Below are 17,532 nucleotides of genomic sequence, written 5' to 3'. Positions count from 1 at the left end.
AAAATTTGGCCTGTTGCAATGTCAGAGGTCACGTTCGCAGATGTCCACCGCCAAGGTTTCTAAATTTTTTAAGTTAGGCTTACTATTGATCCCACAATGCATGTTACATTCAAGTTCAAGTTCAAGTGAGCTTATTGTCATGTGTCCCTGATAGGACAATGAAATTCTTGCTTTGCTTCAGCACAAAGAACATAGTAGGCATTTACTACAAAACAGATCAATGTGTCCATATACTGTAATATAAATATATACACACATGAATAAATAAAATGATAAAGTGCAAATAACAGATAATTGGTTATTAATAATCAAAGTTTTGTCCGAGCCAGGTTTAATAGCCTGATGGCTGTGGGGAAGCAGCTATTCCTGAACCTGGTTGTTGTAGTCTTCAGGCTCCTGTACCTTCTACCTGACAGGTAGCAGGGAGATGAGTGTGTGGCCAGGATGTTGTGGGTCTTTGATGATACTGCCAGCCTTTTTGAGGCAACGACTGCGATAAATCCCCTCGATGGAAGGAAGGTCAGAGCCGATGATGGACTTGGCAGTGTTTACTACTTTTTTGAGTCTTTTCCTTTTCAGGGCGCTCAGGTTGCCAAACCAAGCCACGATGCAACCGGTCAGCATGCTCTCTACTGTGCACCTGTACAAGTTAGAGAGAGTCTTCCTTGACATACCGACTCTCCGTAATCTTCTCAGGAAGTAGAGGCGCTGATGAGCTTTCTTGATAATTGCATTAGTGTTCTACACAAATTGTATTATTTTAGGCCAATTTTAGGAGGGAAAACTTGGGCAAAAAATTATCTTCGTACGAAGATGTTGTGATATCTCATTCTAAATTACCAAAAACATAATGCACGAATTATGCAATCTTAAGCAAGCTCTGGACCAAAACTGGTAGAATTGTTGATCTATTATTTATGTTGCTCAGAATCGCTCCTTGATGAACTGTCATACCACATAAACCCTGGAATACTTCACTGCAACACTCACTGTATTCCCAATTTTTTGATATATTTATCGTAACCACGCCGTAATTCTCTCTCATTGCTTCCACAAACGATTTGCCCGTGAGGGTGGGTAGTTACACATTCTGCGCGCAACGTGTGCTCATTCTACACATGGAAACGTGAACAGCTTTGGTCAGGCTAGTCCATGCGTCCGTTTGAGCAAAACATCAGGCGCTGTTCCCCAGGTGCTCCCGCCTCCTCCTGCTCACCATTGGCCGTCACGGCCACCTCCCCACCTTCTCTGCCTTGCAACTGGAGGTTACCAATGTTCATCACAATGTCAATGTCGCTCCCCTATTCCCGGGCTTGCTTTTCCGGCCGCAGCTTCAGAGCTGAGTTTGCAGCATTGAAGGTTGGACGGGTGGGGGGGAGAAAGCTGAAAAACTAGAGTAGAATTCCTGCGGCATTAATAGTTTGTTTTTATTTTTAATTTGCCGGTTCATGTCAGTATTTGCAAATACATTTTACTCGCTTTCCTTTTTTTTCTTGCTAGTTTATTGAATCAAAACAGCGATTTTTGTTTTCACCCCAAGACCTTGCGGAAAGGAAAAGAGGAGAAAGTTATGTCATGGAAGCTATTTGGATCTATCAGTTCCGTCTGATAGTGATCGGAGACTCGACCGTGGGCAAATCCTGCCTCCTCCGGAGGTTCACCGACGGCAAATTCAACGACGCGTCCGACCCCACGGTCGGTGTGGACTTTTTCGCCAGGCTGGTGGAGATCGAGCCGGGGAAGAGGATCAAATTGCAGCTGTGGGACACGGCGGGACAGGAACGGTTCAGGTGCGCGGCGGCGGCGGTATCAATGTTGTGCGTCTGAGGGTGGAAATAAAAGTAAATACAAACCGGGGAGGGGTGGTGGTGGTGGTGGTGGTGGTGGTGTTGTTGTTGTTGCTGCTGGACTTTGCTCCATGGAGACGTGTCCTTCCTTCCTCTACATCACTTCAAACGACAGGCGAATTATAATTATAACTTTGCAAAACGATCAAAGAATAAATAATATTGTAACTTTGCAAAGGATCCGAAAGCCCATTTGTGTTGTTTTTAATTAATCTCTCCACACTCGGCTGTTTGACCCAGCTGTTTTTATTGCGTCTGCATTAAAAAAAAACGTTTATTTAAATTTCCAGCCGGGTTAATTTGTCACTGTGGTTGCAACATGTCATTGATATATGTGTGCAGCACAAGTAAGAAAAGTATTTGTAATTATCCCAGTAATTTAATTCTGCTTTTCGCATATTTCTGGCTTGGGGGATGGGATGGGATGGGACTGACCATTGCTGGTGATGGAGCTTGGGAATGAGGGGTAGTAGCTGTGTTTTATTGAAGCTGCCGGTTGAGACTCGTCCATAAACGTTCGTCCATAAGGCTAACTGGAACTTGCACTGGTATAAAACATTTAAAACTGGAATCTAGAGTTTTTGAGACGAATTCAATTTATAACACCATGTTCATAAATTCTAGGAGCAGAATTGGGCCATTTAGCTCATCGAGTCTACTCCACCATTCAATCATGGCTGATCTATCTTTTCCTCTCAACACTATTCTCTCTCCTGCCTTCGCCCCATTGTGAAACTACAACGAACATTTATCAGCAATAACAATATTTAAAAGACAGGTTAACAACATTGCAAAGACATTTGGACAGGTACTTGGATAGGAAAGGTGTAGAGGGATATGGGCCAAGCGCGGGCAGGTGGGACTAACCTAGATGGAGCATTTATCGGCATAGGCAAGTTGGGCCGAAAGGCCTGTTTCCTTCATGTATGAATCTAATAAGCCATATTCTGGCTTCTCAAACGTGTACTGTTTGATTAGATAATGGCTGACTTGTATCCTTTTACAGTGGGTTGGCCTGTAAAAAGTTATTGGTACTGAAATCAAAATGTATTTGTGGCATTGCAAGCTTGTTTTTAACTCTTGGCTTTTTTTGAACATTTTGACTGTAGATTAGCAGATGTGATTAATGACATTTCAATGTAAAGTATGGATGATTATCAGCATGGTGAACTAAATGCTTTTAAAATGTTTGCAAAATTAAATCTCTCTTGTGGGATGCTTTGTTTTTAGTGCATAGATTTAGTTAAAATTATTTATTATATGAATTTGGTTTTAATATTTTGAATGAAGGGTTTGTGATATTGTGAATCTTGCACATCATATTTTGTTCTTTTTATTTGAAAATATATGTATATTCCTATTCCATGTTATATCACCTGAATTTGTTTATTCATGTGTCCACATTAAAATTTAATCTGGCATCCACTTTGCTCGCTTGCCTGGGTCTTCCTTGATATCTTTGCTGTTCCCCTAGTGTCGCGACCACATATCAAGATCATGTTCCAGTGTCTTTAGTCCAAATCGTCTGTCCATTTGCCTTTGCCTCTTTCAATAAATATCTCTTGATTGCTCACTCCTACTTGGCCTTGCTGCAATAGTAATGAAATCATTTTTCAAGGGTTGTTAAATATAGGAGGTTCGAGGACTTGACCCAATGGTAGTCAAATATAGATGTTTTGTGGTTGAGTCAGAAAGACAGATGGTGAAGGTTCACCTTCGCTATCTGCCTTGAAACCATGAAAATAATGTTGCCAAAGAAGCCTTAATTTCATATGGCAGTACATTCTGTAGGTAATATATTCTATGCACTGGCCTGTCATTAAAATGCATTGGTTTCACCTGGACTCTGCTGTGTTGGCTATGTATGATTGCTAAAGAACACACTGGGATGAGGAAACCTGTATTAAATTGCTGTCAAAACAATAAATAAAACCACCTAGGCACAACCAAGCATGTTGACTTTTCATGAACACCATTGGACTTGTTTCTTGATGTGAAGATCTATCTATCAGCACATTGCACTCTGCCTTTTATATTGTCATTAATATAAATTGTAAATAGCTTAAGCTCCAGTAGTGATTCTTGTTGCATCTCACGTAGCATTCTGAAAATGATTTGTTTCTTCCAAATCTGATTTCTATTCATAAACAGTGGTCTATTCACAATACCGTATACAACACCAAAACATATAAACATAGAAAATAGGTGCAGGAGTAGGCCATTCGGCCCTTCAAGCCATCATCGCCATTCAATATGATCATGGTAAATCATCCAGAATTCAGTACCCCATTCCTGCTTTCTCCCCATATCCCTTGATTCTGTTGGCCCTAATGGCTATATCCAACTCTCTCGAATACATCCAGTGAATTGGCCTCCACTGCCTTCTGTGGCAGAGAATTGCACAGATATCTTTTCCAAAAACCTAGGGACGGAGACATTTTAAAATGTTGCACCCTTTTTCAGTTGGTCAATCCTTGTTGAACATCACTTGAGAAAAAGTGCAGATCTTCAATGTTTATCCTACAAGAATTTTAGTCACCACACAGCAAGCCTAACTCTAAAGAATCATAAAAAATATGAGGCAACAAAATCTGCAATATCCCCAACAACTTGCCTCTCACTATGCATTTGTTCATGTAAGTATTAGTAGAAGTAACCAATGCGCAATTCCTCTGAGAAATGCCTTTCACGCCGAGCAGATCATTCATGTGCACTAAATTAGATAATTGACTGAACCATGAAGGTTTATGCAAATTAGAAGCAAGTGTAGGCCACACAGCTCCTCAAACTTGCTCCACTACTTAAGAAGAATGGGGCAGATATAACTGCAGCATCAACCCAAAATTTCCAATCTACCTGCAGTAATCCTTCACCCTTTGGCATATCTATCTCAACCTTAAAAACATTCATAGATTCTGCTTCCACCACCATTTGAGGAAGATAATTTTATAACATTAAGATGGAAAATGTTGCTTTATCTCTGGCTGAAATGATGGTTCTGCATATCAGAATATTGGGCATCTGAGGAAGATATGGACAGTATATTCTAAATTTTTGGAATTGTTTATTTTAAGATGGCTCTTGGTGCCAGTCACGATTGCATGCAAGGCCCGTATGTTTTTTTAACATCTAGAGAGTGAGAGGGAGCAGAATTATCTTCCACCGTGAACTGTGACTCGTAACCACTTATTTTGCTATTGTCATTAGAGCAGGGACCATAGCTGGTTCAATAAGGAGCATTTTAGTTCATTATGGAGGATAAAAGGAGTATATCAGGAGCAATACAAAATAGCAATTAAAATGAAATGTAAAATCGGTAAAGCAACAATACAAGATTACATGCTTTCAAACCACTGGAAGCATCAAGGTGTAGAGAGCTAGGAAATTCCTTTGAATCAGATCAAAACTGCTACCACATCTTGCTACATCCATTCATGATTGATGAAGACAGTTAAATAACACGGGGAACCTTCTTTGAAATATCCTTATCCCCAGAGATGAGGCTGAGGTGTTCAAAATCATCTACAGCTGAATTGATACAATCTTCTCACCAAGATCTGCATGATTGAACGAAGGAGTAGACTCGATGGGCTGAATGGCCTAATTCTGCTCTGATGTCTTATGGTCTTATCCCCCCATAAGTTAGTATTCAAGTTCCTTATTAATAAGTCTAACCAAGTAACATTTTCATAACAGGTTTGCAACTCCTGTCTGCAATGAAAAGTCTATGCAAATTCCCCAGCCATCTGCAACATTGTTTTGAACATATGAAGGCTTTCATGGCATGTAGTGCAAGAGAGGAAGGATACCAGAGAACTCCTTAAATTCCCAATCAAATTCAGTTATTGGTTCTTCACACTGCACCTCTTGGCTCATTTCCCAAACCACCTTGTATCTTTCACACTGTCCCTTTCTACTCTGTTTTTCAACCGTTTGTTTCCATCGTGCTCCTAAACAAGTTATTGTTGCTCGTTGATTAACATTCTTAACATGTTAACCATTAATTGCTGGATTTCCTTCTCATGTGAGTGAGGTTCAATCTGTAAACACTTATTCCTTGTATCCTTTATCTGTACAAAGTGGACGGCTTGGTTGTAATGCATAGTCTTTCCGCTGACTGGATAGCACACAACAAAAAGCTTTTCACTCTTACCTTGGTACACATGACAATAATAAACTAAACTCAACTTATTCTCATATTCCTGTAATTTGTGTCTGGAGTATTTAATTATTGTAGCATGATTGCCTTGGCCATTGCAAAACAAAAATCTGTTGCCACATACTTTGTCCTATCCTTCAGGGAAGCATCTTTCAGACACATTTCCTTTTTAAAATTTCAAATGTTTGTAGCTATAGCTGTGAATCCAACCTGTGATTACAATAAACAATTTATATCTTGCACCAGTTGTGCTGTTTAGGTTTGTGCACAAATTCCTCTCCAGTACTTAGGGTGGGGTAGAGTTGTAGCCTAACAACGCCAGAGATCCCAATTCGATCCTGATTACGGTGCTGTCTGTATGGAGTTTGTATGGTCTCCCTGTGACCGAGTGGGTTTTCTCCAGGTGCTCTGGTTTCCTCCCACATTCCAAACATATGCAGGTTTTTGGGTTAAATGGCTTCAGTAAATTGTCCCCAGTGTGTTGGATAGAACTAATGTATGGGTGATCGCTGGTCAGTGTGGAGTCGGCGGACCGAAGGACCTGTTTCCACACAGTATCGCTAAAGTAATTCTTGTTGGGAATGGTAGTGCAGTAAAAGAGTATTACAGAGTATTATCTTGTTTTTATTACAACGCATGTCTTATTAAGGTGAAGTGGGCCTATTGCCAATTCAACAATCAAACAACTGCTAAAACCTGGCTTCTTTATGCCTCATCAAATTTTGGGTAATTCTATACTTTTCTGTCCAGATTGTGTTTAGTGAGATACTCTTACACTTGAACCCTGGGTTAGAGTTAAAACATTCTATCATTTATTATCAGGCATTCTTATTTTTCAGTTCTGTTCAAACTGAAGCAACAATGCCTTGTTTACTAATGCTTGCCCCAACTTTGTGCTACCAAACTTATTTCCACATACCTTGACTCCATCCTATCCCCCCTGGTTAAATCCCTCCCTACCTATGTTCAAGACATCTCAGACACTCTCCGTCGTCTCCGGGCATTCCATTCTCTAGGCCCCCATCCCCTCGTCTTCACAATGGACGTCCAGTCACTCTACACCTCCATCCCCCACCAGGAGGGTCTCAAAGACCTCCGGTTCTTCCTCGACCAGAGAACCAACCAATACCTGTCCACTGATACTGTGTTGGTCATAACCCTCAATAACTTCTTGTTTGACTCCTCCCATTTCCTCCAAATACAAGGCGTAGCTATGGGCACGCGCATGGGCCCCAGCTATGCCTGCCTCTTTGTAGGGTACGTCGAACAATCCTTATTCGAAGCGTCCCAGGGCCCCATCCCCTGACCTCTACCTCCGCTACATCTACGATTGCTTTGGTGCTACCTCCTGCACCCACATACAACTGACTGACTTCATCCGCTTCACCACTAACTTCCATCCGGCACTCAAATACACCTGGACCATTTCCGACACTTCCCTACCATATCTTGACCTCACTATTTCCATCGCAGGTGATAGACTTCTGACCGACATCCACTATAAACCCACTGACTCCCATGGCTATCTAGACTACACTTATTCCCACCCTGCATCCTGTAAGGACTCCATCCCCCTACTCCCAATTCCTCCGTCTACGCCGCATTTGCTCCCAGGATGAGGTGTTCCACACCAGGGCATCGGAAATGTCCTCATTCTTCAGGGGGGGGTTCCCCTCCCCTACTATAGATGAGGCTCTCACCAGGGTCTCTTCAATACCCCATAACACTGCTCTCTCTCCCCATCCGCCCCCCCCCCCACTCATAACAAGGGCAGAGTTGCCCTAGTCCTCACCTTTCACCCCACTAGCCGTCACATACAACAAATAGTCCTCCGTCATTTCCGCCACCTCCAACGTGACCCCACCACTAGCCACATCTTCCCATCCCCCCCCGTATCTGCCTTCCGCAAAGACTGCTCCCTCCGTAACTCCCTGGTCAATTCTTCCCTTCCCACCCCCTCCTCGGGCACTTTCCCTTGCAACTGCAAGAGATGCTACACTTGTCGCTCTACCTCCCCCCTCGTCTCCATTCAAGGACCCAAGCAGTCAAGCAGTAAAGGTGCGGCAGAGGTTAAGCTGCATCTCCTTCAACCTCATCTATTGCATCCGCTGCTCTAGATGTCAGCTGATCTACATCGGTGAGACCAAGCGTGGCTTGACGATCGTTTCGCCGAACGCCTCCGCTCGGTCCGCATTAACCAACCTGATCTCCCGGTGGCTCAGCCCTTCAACTCTCCCTCCCATTCCGAATCTGACCTTTCTGTCCTGGGCCTCATCCATGCCAGAGTGACCACCACCGGAAATTGGAGGAGCAGCACCTCATATTCCGCTTGGGCAGATTGCACCCTAGCGGCATAAACATTGACCTCCAATTTCCGGTAACCCTTGCTGTCTCCTCCCCTTCTCAGCTCTCCCTCAGCCCTTGGGCTCCTCCTCTTCCTTTCTCCTTTCTTCTCCCTGCCCCCCACCCTACATCAGTCTGAAGAAGGGTTTCGGCTCAAAACATTGCCTATTTCCTTTGCTCCATAGATACTGCTGCACCTGCTGAGTTCCACCAGCACTTTTGTCTACCTCCAACTTTGTCCATAATGGTTCATACATGTGGACATACCATATTGATAGTTGAATTTGGAACACATGGTGAATGCATTTTTTTTTCTCTAACCCAGATAAAATTTGAATGCATGTATGAAGTGAGCATGCAAATGTTCAACATAATTTCCTGTTTTAAATCATAGGATACCTGCTGCCTTTGCAATGGAGTTCCATGTCTTCTGTCCTGGATCATTCATACAGTGCTCGAAATTAATGGTTGCCCGGGTGCCAATAGCCATCTAAAGTCCCGTGGGGCAACCAAAAAGTCGTGCCATTTTGCCCGGCTTGGCAAGCACCCGGGACAACTGCTGTTCAACTCTGAGCGGGTCCCCCTCTCTATCTCTCTCTCTGTGTCGCTCTCCGTCTCCACCCACCATCCGCGTGCGAGTCTCCGCTCTCCGGACGTTCCTCAACTGTGGGCACGACCGGCCGCCCTGCACATGCGCACTGCCACGGCAACTGGTCGGCGCTGGGGACTTTCTCCCTCCTTTGGCATTGTGGGAGATCTGGCTGCCATTGCTGTCCAGTCGCCGCCTCGCAGCGACCACTGAAACCCAACGCAAAATCACTCCCTGGAGCTGGAGTAACTCTTGCTTCTTTGTTTCCTGGTCCTATAAAAATATTCAAAATGGAATTTAAACTGGAGGTGCTGGAGGGTCCATCACCAAACTCCAAACTCGGAACAATAATAGCCTATTGCACTATATCTGTTTATTTATTGTGTGTGTGTGTATATATATACAGATAGTCTACTGAGTTTGCACCGACCAGCGATTTTTTACAGATTTGACCATTTTATTTGGCGGCCAATCAATCACTGTCTCTAAGGGGGTTGCATCCAATCACCAACCAGCTTGCTTTAAAATTCCCGTCCAATCACCAAATAGGTCTCCTCCCGTCCAATCAGCCGCTATCTCCAAGGGCATTGTGTCCAATCACATAATGCAGTTTAATGGTAATTAGCAGCTACGGTAAAGGTTGGAAGCCAGCGGAGCTACTGACAGTCAAACAGGAGGGAGCAGGAGAGATTCACACAGTGTAGAATCCATAGCACCTAGTGTACAATTTCATAATATATACTAAATAACTGGGCTGACACACCTTGGCTGGTAACCTGGGGCCCACCAAAATTGTTCCCAATTGGGCCCCGCACATCCTAAGGCCGGCCCTGTATAGGGTGATTTCACGAAAGGTCACTGGAGCGTAGATCCGCACCCACGTGACCGAAAATCTCAAGTGGAGGACATGCTAGACATCCGGTACATGTTAGTGGATGGGAAAACACGCACTTTCCCACCCGTTAAAAACATAGAAAACGGCCAGGTTTTGATCTGCAATTTATTGTGCCAGTCGGGGTGACCATGAGGCACAGCTACCTAGATTTACAGTTTTAAAAAAAAGATAGAAGCTAAGGTAAATTAAAGAGGGAGCTGAAGGTGCCAATCCAACGGAAGTGAACAGCGGACATTTGCCGTGGAGATTTAAAGGTCCAAAATATCGGGAATTATCGGGTTAGCTCTCTGAATTTCATCAAAAGTAAGTCAATAATGCCTTACTTTTGATGAAATTCAGCGAGCAAACGCGATAATTCCCGATATTTTGGACCTTTAAATCTACGCTCCAGTGACCTTTCGTGAAATCACCCTATATGTAGGCCTATATTTTAAAATCTCATGTACCCCCTGGAGTGCCTTCACGTACCCCCATTTGAGAACCACTGGTCTATGGTATATAGACACACTGAACTTTTATCTCCTGTTCTGTTTTATGTTTATATATTCTGTTGTGCTGCAGCAAGCAATGTCATTGTCCTATCTGACACATGACAATAAAACTCACTTGACTCTTGACTTGGACTTAAGCAAAAAAGGGTTCTTGGGGGAAAAAAGAGCTACTTTAAATTTAGTTGCGTCTGGTTGGGTAACTTTGGTAGGGTGAAGACTATTCCATGATTTAATTGTGTGGGGTAACTCCATGGAGCAGCCAGCATCTCTGGATAGAAGAAGTTGGGTGACATTTCGGTTAGAGACACTTCTTTAGCCTCCCTCTGGTTTTTAGTGTTTTTAGTTTAATTTAGAAGTATAAATAAGTGTGGGTGTGTCCCTCCTAGGATTAATGAAGTTCTATCGTATAGTATCATGTGTGTAAGAAGGAACTGCAGATGCTGGTTTACACTGAAGATAGACAGAAAAAGCTGTAGTAACTCAACAGGTCAGACAGAATCTCTGGCCAAAAGGAAAATATGACGTTTTGGGTTGGGTCTGAAAAAGGCTCCTGCACACCTTTGGAATGTGAAAGGAAACAAGAGCACCCAGAGAAAACCCATACGATCAAAGGAAAAAGGAGCAAACCATACAGACAGCATCCATATTCTGGATCAATTCTTGGTCTCTGGCACTTTTAGGCAGCAACTTTATGGCCAATGTACTGCCCCAATGTCTTGAACTGAATTAAAACATAAAGTAGCTGTAAAGGGGGACAAAGTGTAATGCTGACATTTAAGACTGAAAATGGATAGACTTTTTTAGTAACCAAAGTTATCAACTTTAAGTTTTTTGTGTGTTGGAAAACAAAATATAGTGGCACAGCTGGTAGTCTTGCTGCCTCACATGCCAGAGATCTGTGTTCGATCCTGTCCTCGGGCACCGTCTGTGTTGAATTTGCACATTCTCCCTGCAAGCATGGGGGTTTCCTCCCACATCCCAAAGATGCATTGGCTTTGTAGGTTAACTTGTCTCTGTAAAATTACCCCTAATGTGTAGGAAGCGGGTGAGGAAAGTGGGATAACAGAACTTGTTTGAATGGGTGGTAGACAAAAAAGCTGGATAAAATCAGCGGGTGAGGCAGCATTTATGGAGCGAAGGAATAGGCGACGTATCAGGTCGAGACCCTTCTTCAGACTGATGTCGGAGGCGGGGCGCAGGGAAAAAGAAAGGAAGAGGCGGAGACAATAGACTGGGAGAGCTGGGAATGGAAGAGGAAGGAGGGAGAAAGCAAGGACTACCTGAAATTGGAGAAGCCAATGTTCATACTGCTGGGGTGTAAACTACCCAAGCGAAATATGAGATGCTATTCCTCCAATTTGCTGTTTGCCTCACTCTGGCCATGGAGGATGCCCAGGACGGAAAGGTCGGATTCGGAATGGGATGGGGAGTTCCGAAGTGCTGAGCCACCGGGAGATCAGATTGGCTATTGCGAACTGAGTGGAGGTGTCGTGCGAAGCGATCGCCAAGCCTGCGCCTGGTCTTACCGAGGTTGATCGTACGCTAATAATCCAACCACATTTTTGTTTGGAAGTGGAAAGAAATAATAGAAATTGCATTCATTGCAACGTGTAAAAAGAGTTGAGATACTGTATTATAATTTTGCTGCATGTCATTGTGGTATATTTCATGTCTTGATTGGTGAATATGTTTAGTTTGTGACTTTATTTGAAGCAGAAATAATATTATCGCACGCCGTCTTAAATGACCACTTAAACTGTCATTTGGCAACCTAAAAAGCTGCCTAAGTTGCCCGGCTGGAAACAAAGAAAAAAATAAGTGAGAGCCCTGCCATATGACACATCCTTTACTCTATACACCAATTTATAAAGCTAGCGACTATGATATTTCTTATAATATGTTTCATTTATTATTGATCAAGCATTTGCTCTCAATGTCCATATAAGTGAATACTGTATATACCGGAACCACGTATAACAATGGTTTTCACAAGGAATTGAGGCTGTGTCACTTTCTTACAAAGTAGGAACACAGTACACCAATCTTATGGTCATCTTCAGATGGATGTAACAACTTTGTTTTATCACCACCCTGTTGGTTTAGCCATTAATTGTAGGAAGGAACTGGAGATGTTAGTTTATACCGAAGATAGATACAAAATGCTGGAGTAACTCAGCAGGTCAAGCAGCATCTCTGGAATAGGTGACGTTTTGGGTCGGAACCCTTCTTCAGACTGCAAAAATGTTAAGAAGACAAGCAATGAGAAGCCCGATGTAGTAACTTCCTACAAAGGCTTTTTGTGATCTACAGCTTTGCTGTGGATATCCTTTAATATAAGGACCCCCACATTTTCTGTTTTGAAAAACCAGTATGAGGATGGTGTTTTAGATTGAAATTGGCAATACTTTCATGTGTGTAAATTTAAAAACAATTTTCAAAATGTGAAACTTAATTTCAAATGGAACCTCTGATGTGAAAAGTTTAATTTTAAATAGTACAGTTTTTATTTTGTGAATTAGGAAGTGATGTTTTCCGTTCCTGTATTAAGTGATCAAATTACAATATTGTCAGGGGAATGTGGTATATTTATTTATAATTGCTTTAGTTTCGGCTCATTTCAAGTATTAATCTTGAGTGTTCTGTTTCCTATGCACTTAACTTTTAAAAGATACAAAAATTAATCAACACTTTCCAACCAAAAATTGGTTTGTTTTTTTTTTTGCTGCATTCCTAAGATGCTGAACCCCTGACTTGATTCTCTCTTTAAGTAAAAAATGAATAATACAGATGATCAGAAAAAATCATCTGTTGGGGGGGTTCCTAACACTCTTGAGATCTTTGAGAATGCTTGAACTGAATCATGGCCGAGCCTTAAAATTTCTTTCCAGATAGCAAGCAAAACATGTTGAGTGTTGGAAGGAACTAGTTTACAGCAAAGATAGACATAAAATGCTGGAGTAACTCAGCAGGTCAGGCAGCATCTCTGGAGAAAACGAATGTGACGTTTCGGGTCGAGACCTTCTGTTAGAGTACTCTTTAGAACAGACATTTATGAAACATGAAGGAATATATAATTGCATAATGCCTATTGTGTTTCTACAGATAGCTGCTTCTATAGCTGCAGCATGATTTATAGGTGCTGAAAAACTAATGATGTGTAGTTTACCTTTGTCTTTTGAGATTATTTGAATAAATTTTGTTTTGCTGGATTATTTTTTTTTTTTGCATCAAATGCTGGGGGGCAGAGAGGGAGGGTGCAGAGCGGGAACATCTTTAGCTTAGTTTAGAGATACAGCTTGGAAACAGGCCCTTCAGCCGACTGAGTCCGCACAGATCAGCGATCAGCCGTCCTCACCAGTTCTCTCCTATACACTTGGGACAATTTACAGAAGTAAAACCTACAAACCTGTACATCTTTGGAGTGTGGAAGGAAACTGGAGCATCCAGAGAAAATCCACGCAGCCACAGGGAGAATGGACAAAAGCCATACAGACAGCACCCAACTGCGTAACTGCGTGGGTTTTCTCCGGGTGCTCCAGTTTCCTCCCACATTCCAAAGATGTGCAGGTTTGTAGGTTATTTGGCTTCTGGAAATTGCCCTTAGATGGTCAGCGTGAACTTGGTGGGCTGAAGGGTGTGTTTCCATGCAGTATCTCTAAACTAAACTAAAACTTTACTTTCATGTTTTCCTAAAAGCAATATAAATTATTAGCATTATCATTGTTAGATGTACATCATCCCTGAGCACTGCTTAGTTCTGAAATCATTGGTTAAATTCTACTCTTTATTTTAATTCCTCTCAGGTCTATAACTCGTTCGTATTACCGCAATTCAGTTGGTGGGCTACTTGTATTCGACATTACAAATCGGAGGTCATTTGAACATGTCCGTGACTGGTTGGAGGAAGCAAAGATGCACGTTCAGCCATTCCAAATCATATTTCTGCTGGTTGGACACAAATGTGACTTGGTGACCCAACGGAAAGTTTCAAAGGAAGAGGCAGAGAAACTTGCGGCAGTATCGGGTATGAAATACATTGAGACCTCTGCAAAGGATTCAACCAACGTGGAGGAGTCTTTCACTGTTCTAACCCAGGAGATATACGAGCTGCTCAAAAAAAGGCAACATCTCCATCCAAGAAGGATGGGAAGGTGTTAAGAGTGGTGTGGTTCCAAATGTTGTTCACTCTTCTGAGGAAGCTGTGCAGCCTGGAAGAAGGTGCCTTTGTTAATTATTGGGGTTCGATAACCCAACATTCCAAAGAATTGCTTAATGTACTTTAGCCATTTGTGCAAGCTTGCATCAACAAATTTACTGGGGTTCATCCTAGACTTAGTATAGAATTAATTAAATATAGTTCATTGGAAAGTAAGTACGTCAATTAGGCTACGGAGCTTCTCCAACATGAAATGTACATATTTTATTTTCAATAGTTGCTGACTTTAATAGCAATAGTGTATTTTTTTGCACTGTAAAATCAAGTTTTATTTTTGGAGTGTTGCCTTACTGTAAGGCCAGCCAATCTATGGGACAGGATAAATAAAGGTTTAATAAACATGTATATTTGATATGAGCTGTTTACCCTAAGCAATGATTTAAGTATGGTTTTGTCCATTTCAGAAAAGTTTGAGTACATTTTGGGAATGTGAGAGCAGAAATGCTTCAGTTTAAGTTACAGATTTTACTTTGTGGAAGCAGATTGTGCAATTCCTTAAATCCCCAGCTTTTACGTAAAGTTTATGAATTGTGAATGTTTGCCAAGATTTGATTAGGGCCTTTGATGTCATTTGTGGCTAATAAGATGTCAATGGATGACAAATTCAAGAGTTAAAAGGAGTAGTAAATGAGAACATACTCCAATAAATACGTATATTTACATATACGTATATATTTTTAAATAAGATAAATTGTGCTGTTAACTGGGGTTTCAAAACTGCCGTGAATTGCTGACAACAATTCTGGCTCGGACAAGCCAGCAACTTGGTTATATGCACAAAGATGTTGGCCTCTGTTTAGAGTCCTGCACTAGGTTCTTTTGTGAACCAATATTGTTTAATAACATGGGAAATTAATGAGTATTGGCATGGCATATGGGTGTTCAGCTTATTGCTTTTAAGGCTACAGTTTACAATTGCAAACTTCTGTCTTTTTGTAGATTTTTGGAAAGAGGTGAGACTGTTATGGCTGTTAAATAATACTTCCAAAATTTGCAATATGTAATAGAGATGTGAATGGAGAATGCAATGATGGCACCAAGTAAAAACTTGACCCAATTGTGATGGTTACAGAGGACTTGAATATTACTGCAATGGGCAAGTTTTTATATCCAGTACCCTTTCAATCCTCCAGGAGTATTGCGATACCCTGCTGTTTTCTGTAGGCCAGGCATCCTTTATTGCACTTGCTCACTTCCTTGCACTTAATTGTTGATAATTACTGCAAACCAAAAAAATATAGGCAAAATTTAAACAGCCTGTGGCGTTTGATAAGTATGCACTAACTAACCTTTGGCACGCAAGCCTCTTTTTTCTGAAGTCAAATGTGAAATGCTTATAAGTAAATGAGTGACTGAATTTACAAGTCTTTTAAATCGAGTTGTTTTGCCTATCAGATCAGATTTAACTAAACCCAGCTGCGTAGTGTAAACTGCGAATTTACACAGGAAAGACAAAAGAGTCGAATTTCCTCATGCTAAAGACAAAATATAGGTATACATACTTGTACTCTGCTGCCAAAATTCAGTAAGCCAAATTTCACTACATTATTATATTCCATATTTAGTACATGCGACCAAGAATGGATTTCTACCTCCCAAGATAGTGTTCATTTACCCACATCAAAATCGTGGTGTTCTTGATACTTAGAATGTCGGAGGAGTGGTGAATTTCTGAAGTTCTAGGTCTCCAATTGATCTCATATAATTTATTGTTAGGTAAGGTGGGTTTTATTCACTCCATTTTATGTATCGTAGAAGTTAAATATTTTTAAAATCCATCTCTTTTAATATAACATTAAACACCAAGCTAATGAATATATTCAATAGAACCAATTTATATTTGGTGTCTTAAGAATAGTAAATGCTGGAAATACTCAAAAATACTCAATAGCATCATTAACTTAAGGTGTTAATTCCTCCCACAACTGCTGCCTGTCTTCCTGGATTAATTTCATTAATTTTGGATTTCTTATTTCTTTGACATTTGGTTTATATATCTGTTGCACATATATCTCTCGCGAGAGTGATTATTAAGCAAAAAGTAGCAAATAAACAGCCCAAATGTTGAACAAGGCTCTGATCTTTGGTTTGAACTAGCGTATTAATATTAACTGCAGTGCTGAAGTAACTCAGCGGGTTAGGCATAATCTCTGGAGAACATGGGAAGGTGAAGTTTTGGGTTTGAAATCTTCTTCAGTCTGAATAAAATTCCTGACTCGAAATCACACCTGTCTGTGTTCTACAGAGATGCCACTTGACCTGCTGAGTTACTCCAGCACTTTGTGTCTTTTTTAAAAACCAGCATCAACAGTTCCTCTATTAATCTACTTAGCCAATGAAAGTATTGATTTTTTGACATGACCAAACATTTACATGACATTCCTTTGTTTGAAATGTTTAAATTACTTGCATTATTCTTTTAATTGTCACACTTCAATTTAACATTTTTTGATCATGGCCAATGGAACTGTTTTCAGTAGAAAATGAAAATCAGAAGGTAAAACATATGGCCCCAGAGTGTCAGATGTAAACCGTTCAAAAACATTCACCAGAGGCTTTGGAGCTAGTTATTTAGTTATCTTGAGGGAAGGTGGAAATTATTCATGTTCATTTATACTATTTTAAAATGTAGCAATCCACACTTGTATTCTCCTACAACAATGATTTCACTCATGAATTAATTTCAACAATTGTACTTGTGAATAAACTTCAAAGTAAGGTATAAATTATTGAATGTCAATATTTTTATTTTGTTGTCCAAAATAAATATTTGTTTTGGTTATGTGTAGACATTGACTCTCTTTATCCTCAAATTTTAAAAGTGAGTTCTGATCTAAAAAAAACTATATTTTCCAATAGCTAATTTCTATTTTCTTGTTGAAAATTGTATTTAAGACAATAGTAAATGTTATTACAACCAAAATTGTGGCGTGAAGATTGAATATTCTGTGCGTTGTTGATGATTCATATCAAAATTGTTATAAGCATATGA

General features: G+C 41.0%; 1 protein-coding gene across 1 annotated transcript; it reads left to right on the top strand.

Moving 5' to 3' along the window:
• Positions 1–1,256: 1,256 nt before the first annotated feature.
• On the top strand, positions 1,257–17,328 carry LOC129698135 (ras-related protein Rab-39B-like). Its single transcript, XM_055637038.1, is given in 4 exon segments — positions 1,257–1,359; positions 1,501–1,790; positions 14,128–14,437; positions 14,439–17,328. Coding segments are annotated over 4 exon segments (804 nt in total). The 5' UTR covers positions 1,257–1,272; the 3' UTR covers positions 14,556–17,328.
• The last annotated feature ends 204 nt before the right edge of the window (positions 17,329–17,532 follow it).

Source organism: Leucoraja erinacea, chromosome 6 (genome assembly GCF_028641065.1).
Source record: "Leucoraja erinacea ecotype New England chromosome 6, Leri_hhj_1, whole genome shotgun sequence".
Taxonomy (NCBI): domain Eukaryota; kingdom Metazoa; phylum Chordata; class Chondrichthyes; order Rajiformes; family Rajidae; genus Leucoraja; species Leucoraja erinaceus.
The sequence above is the reverse complement of the archived record's forward strand: the minus strand, read 5'-3'. Positions and strand labels throughout refer to the sequence as shown.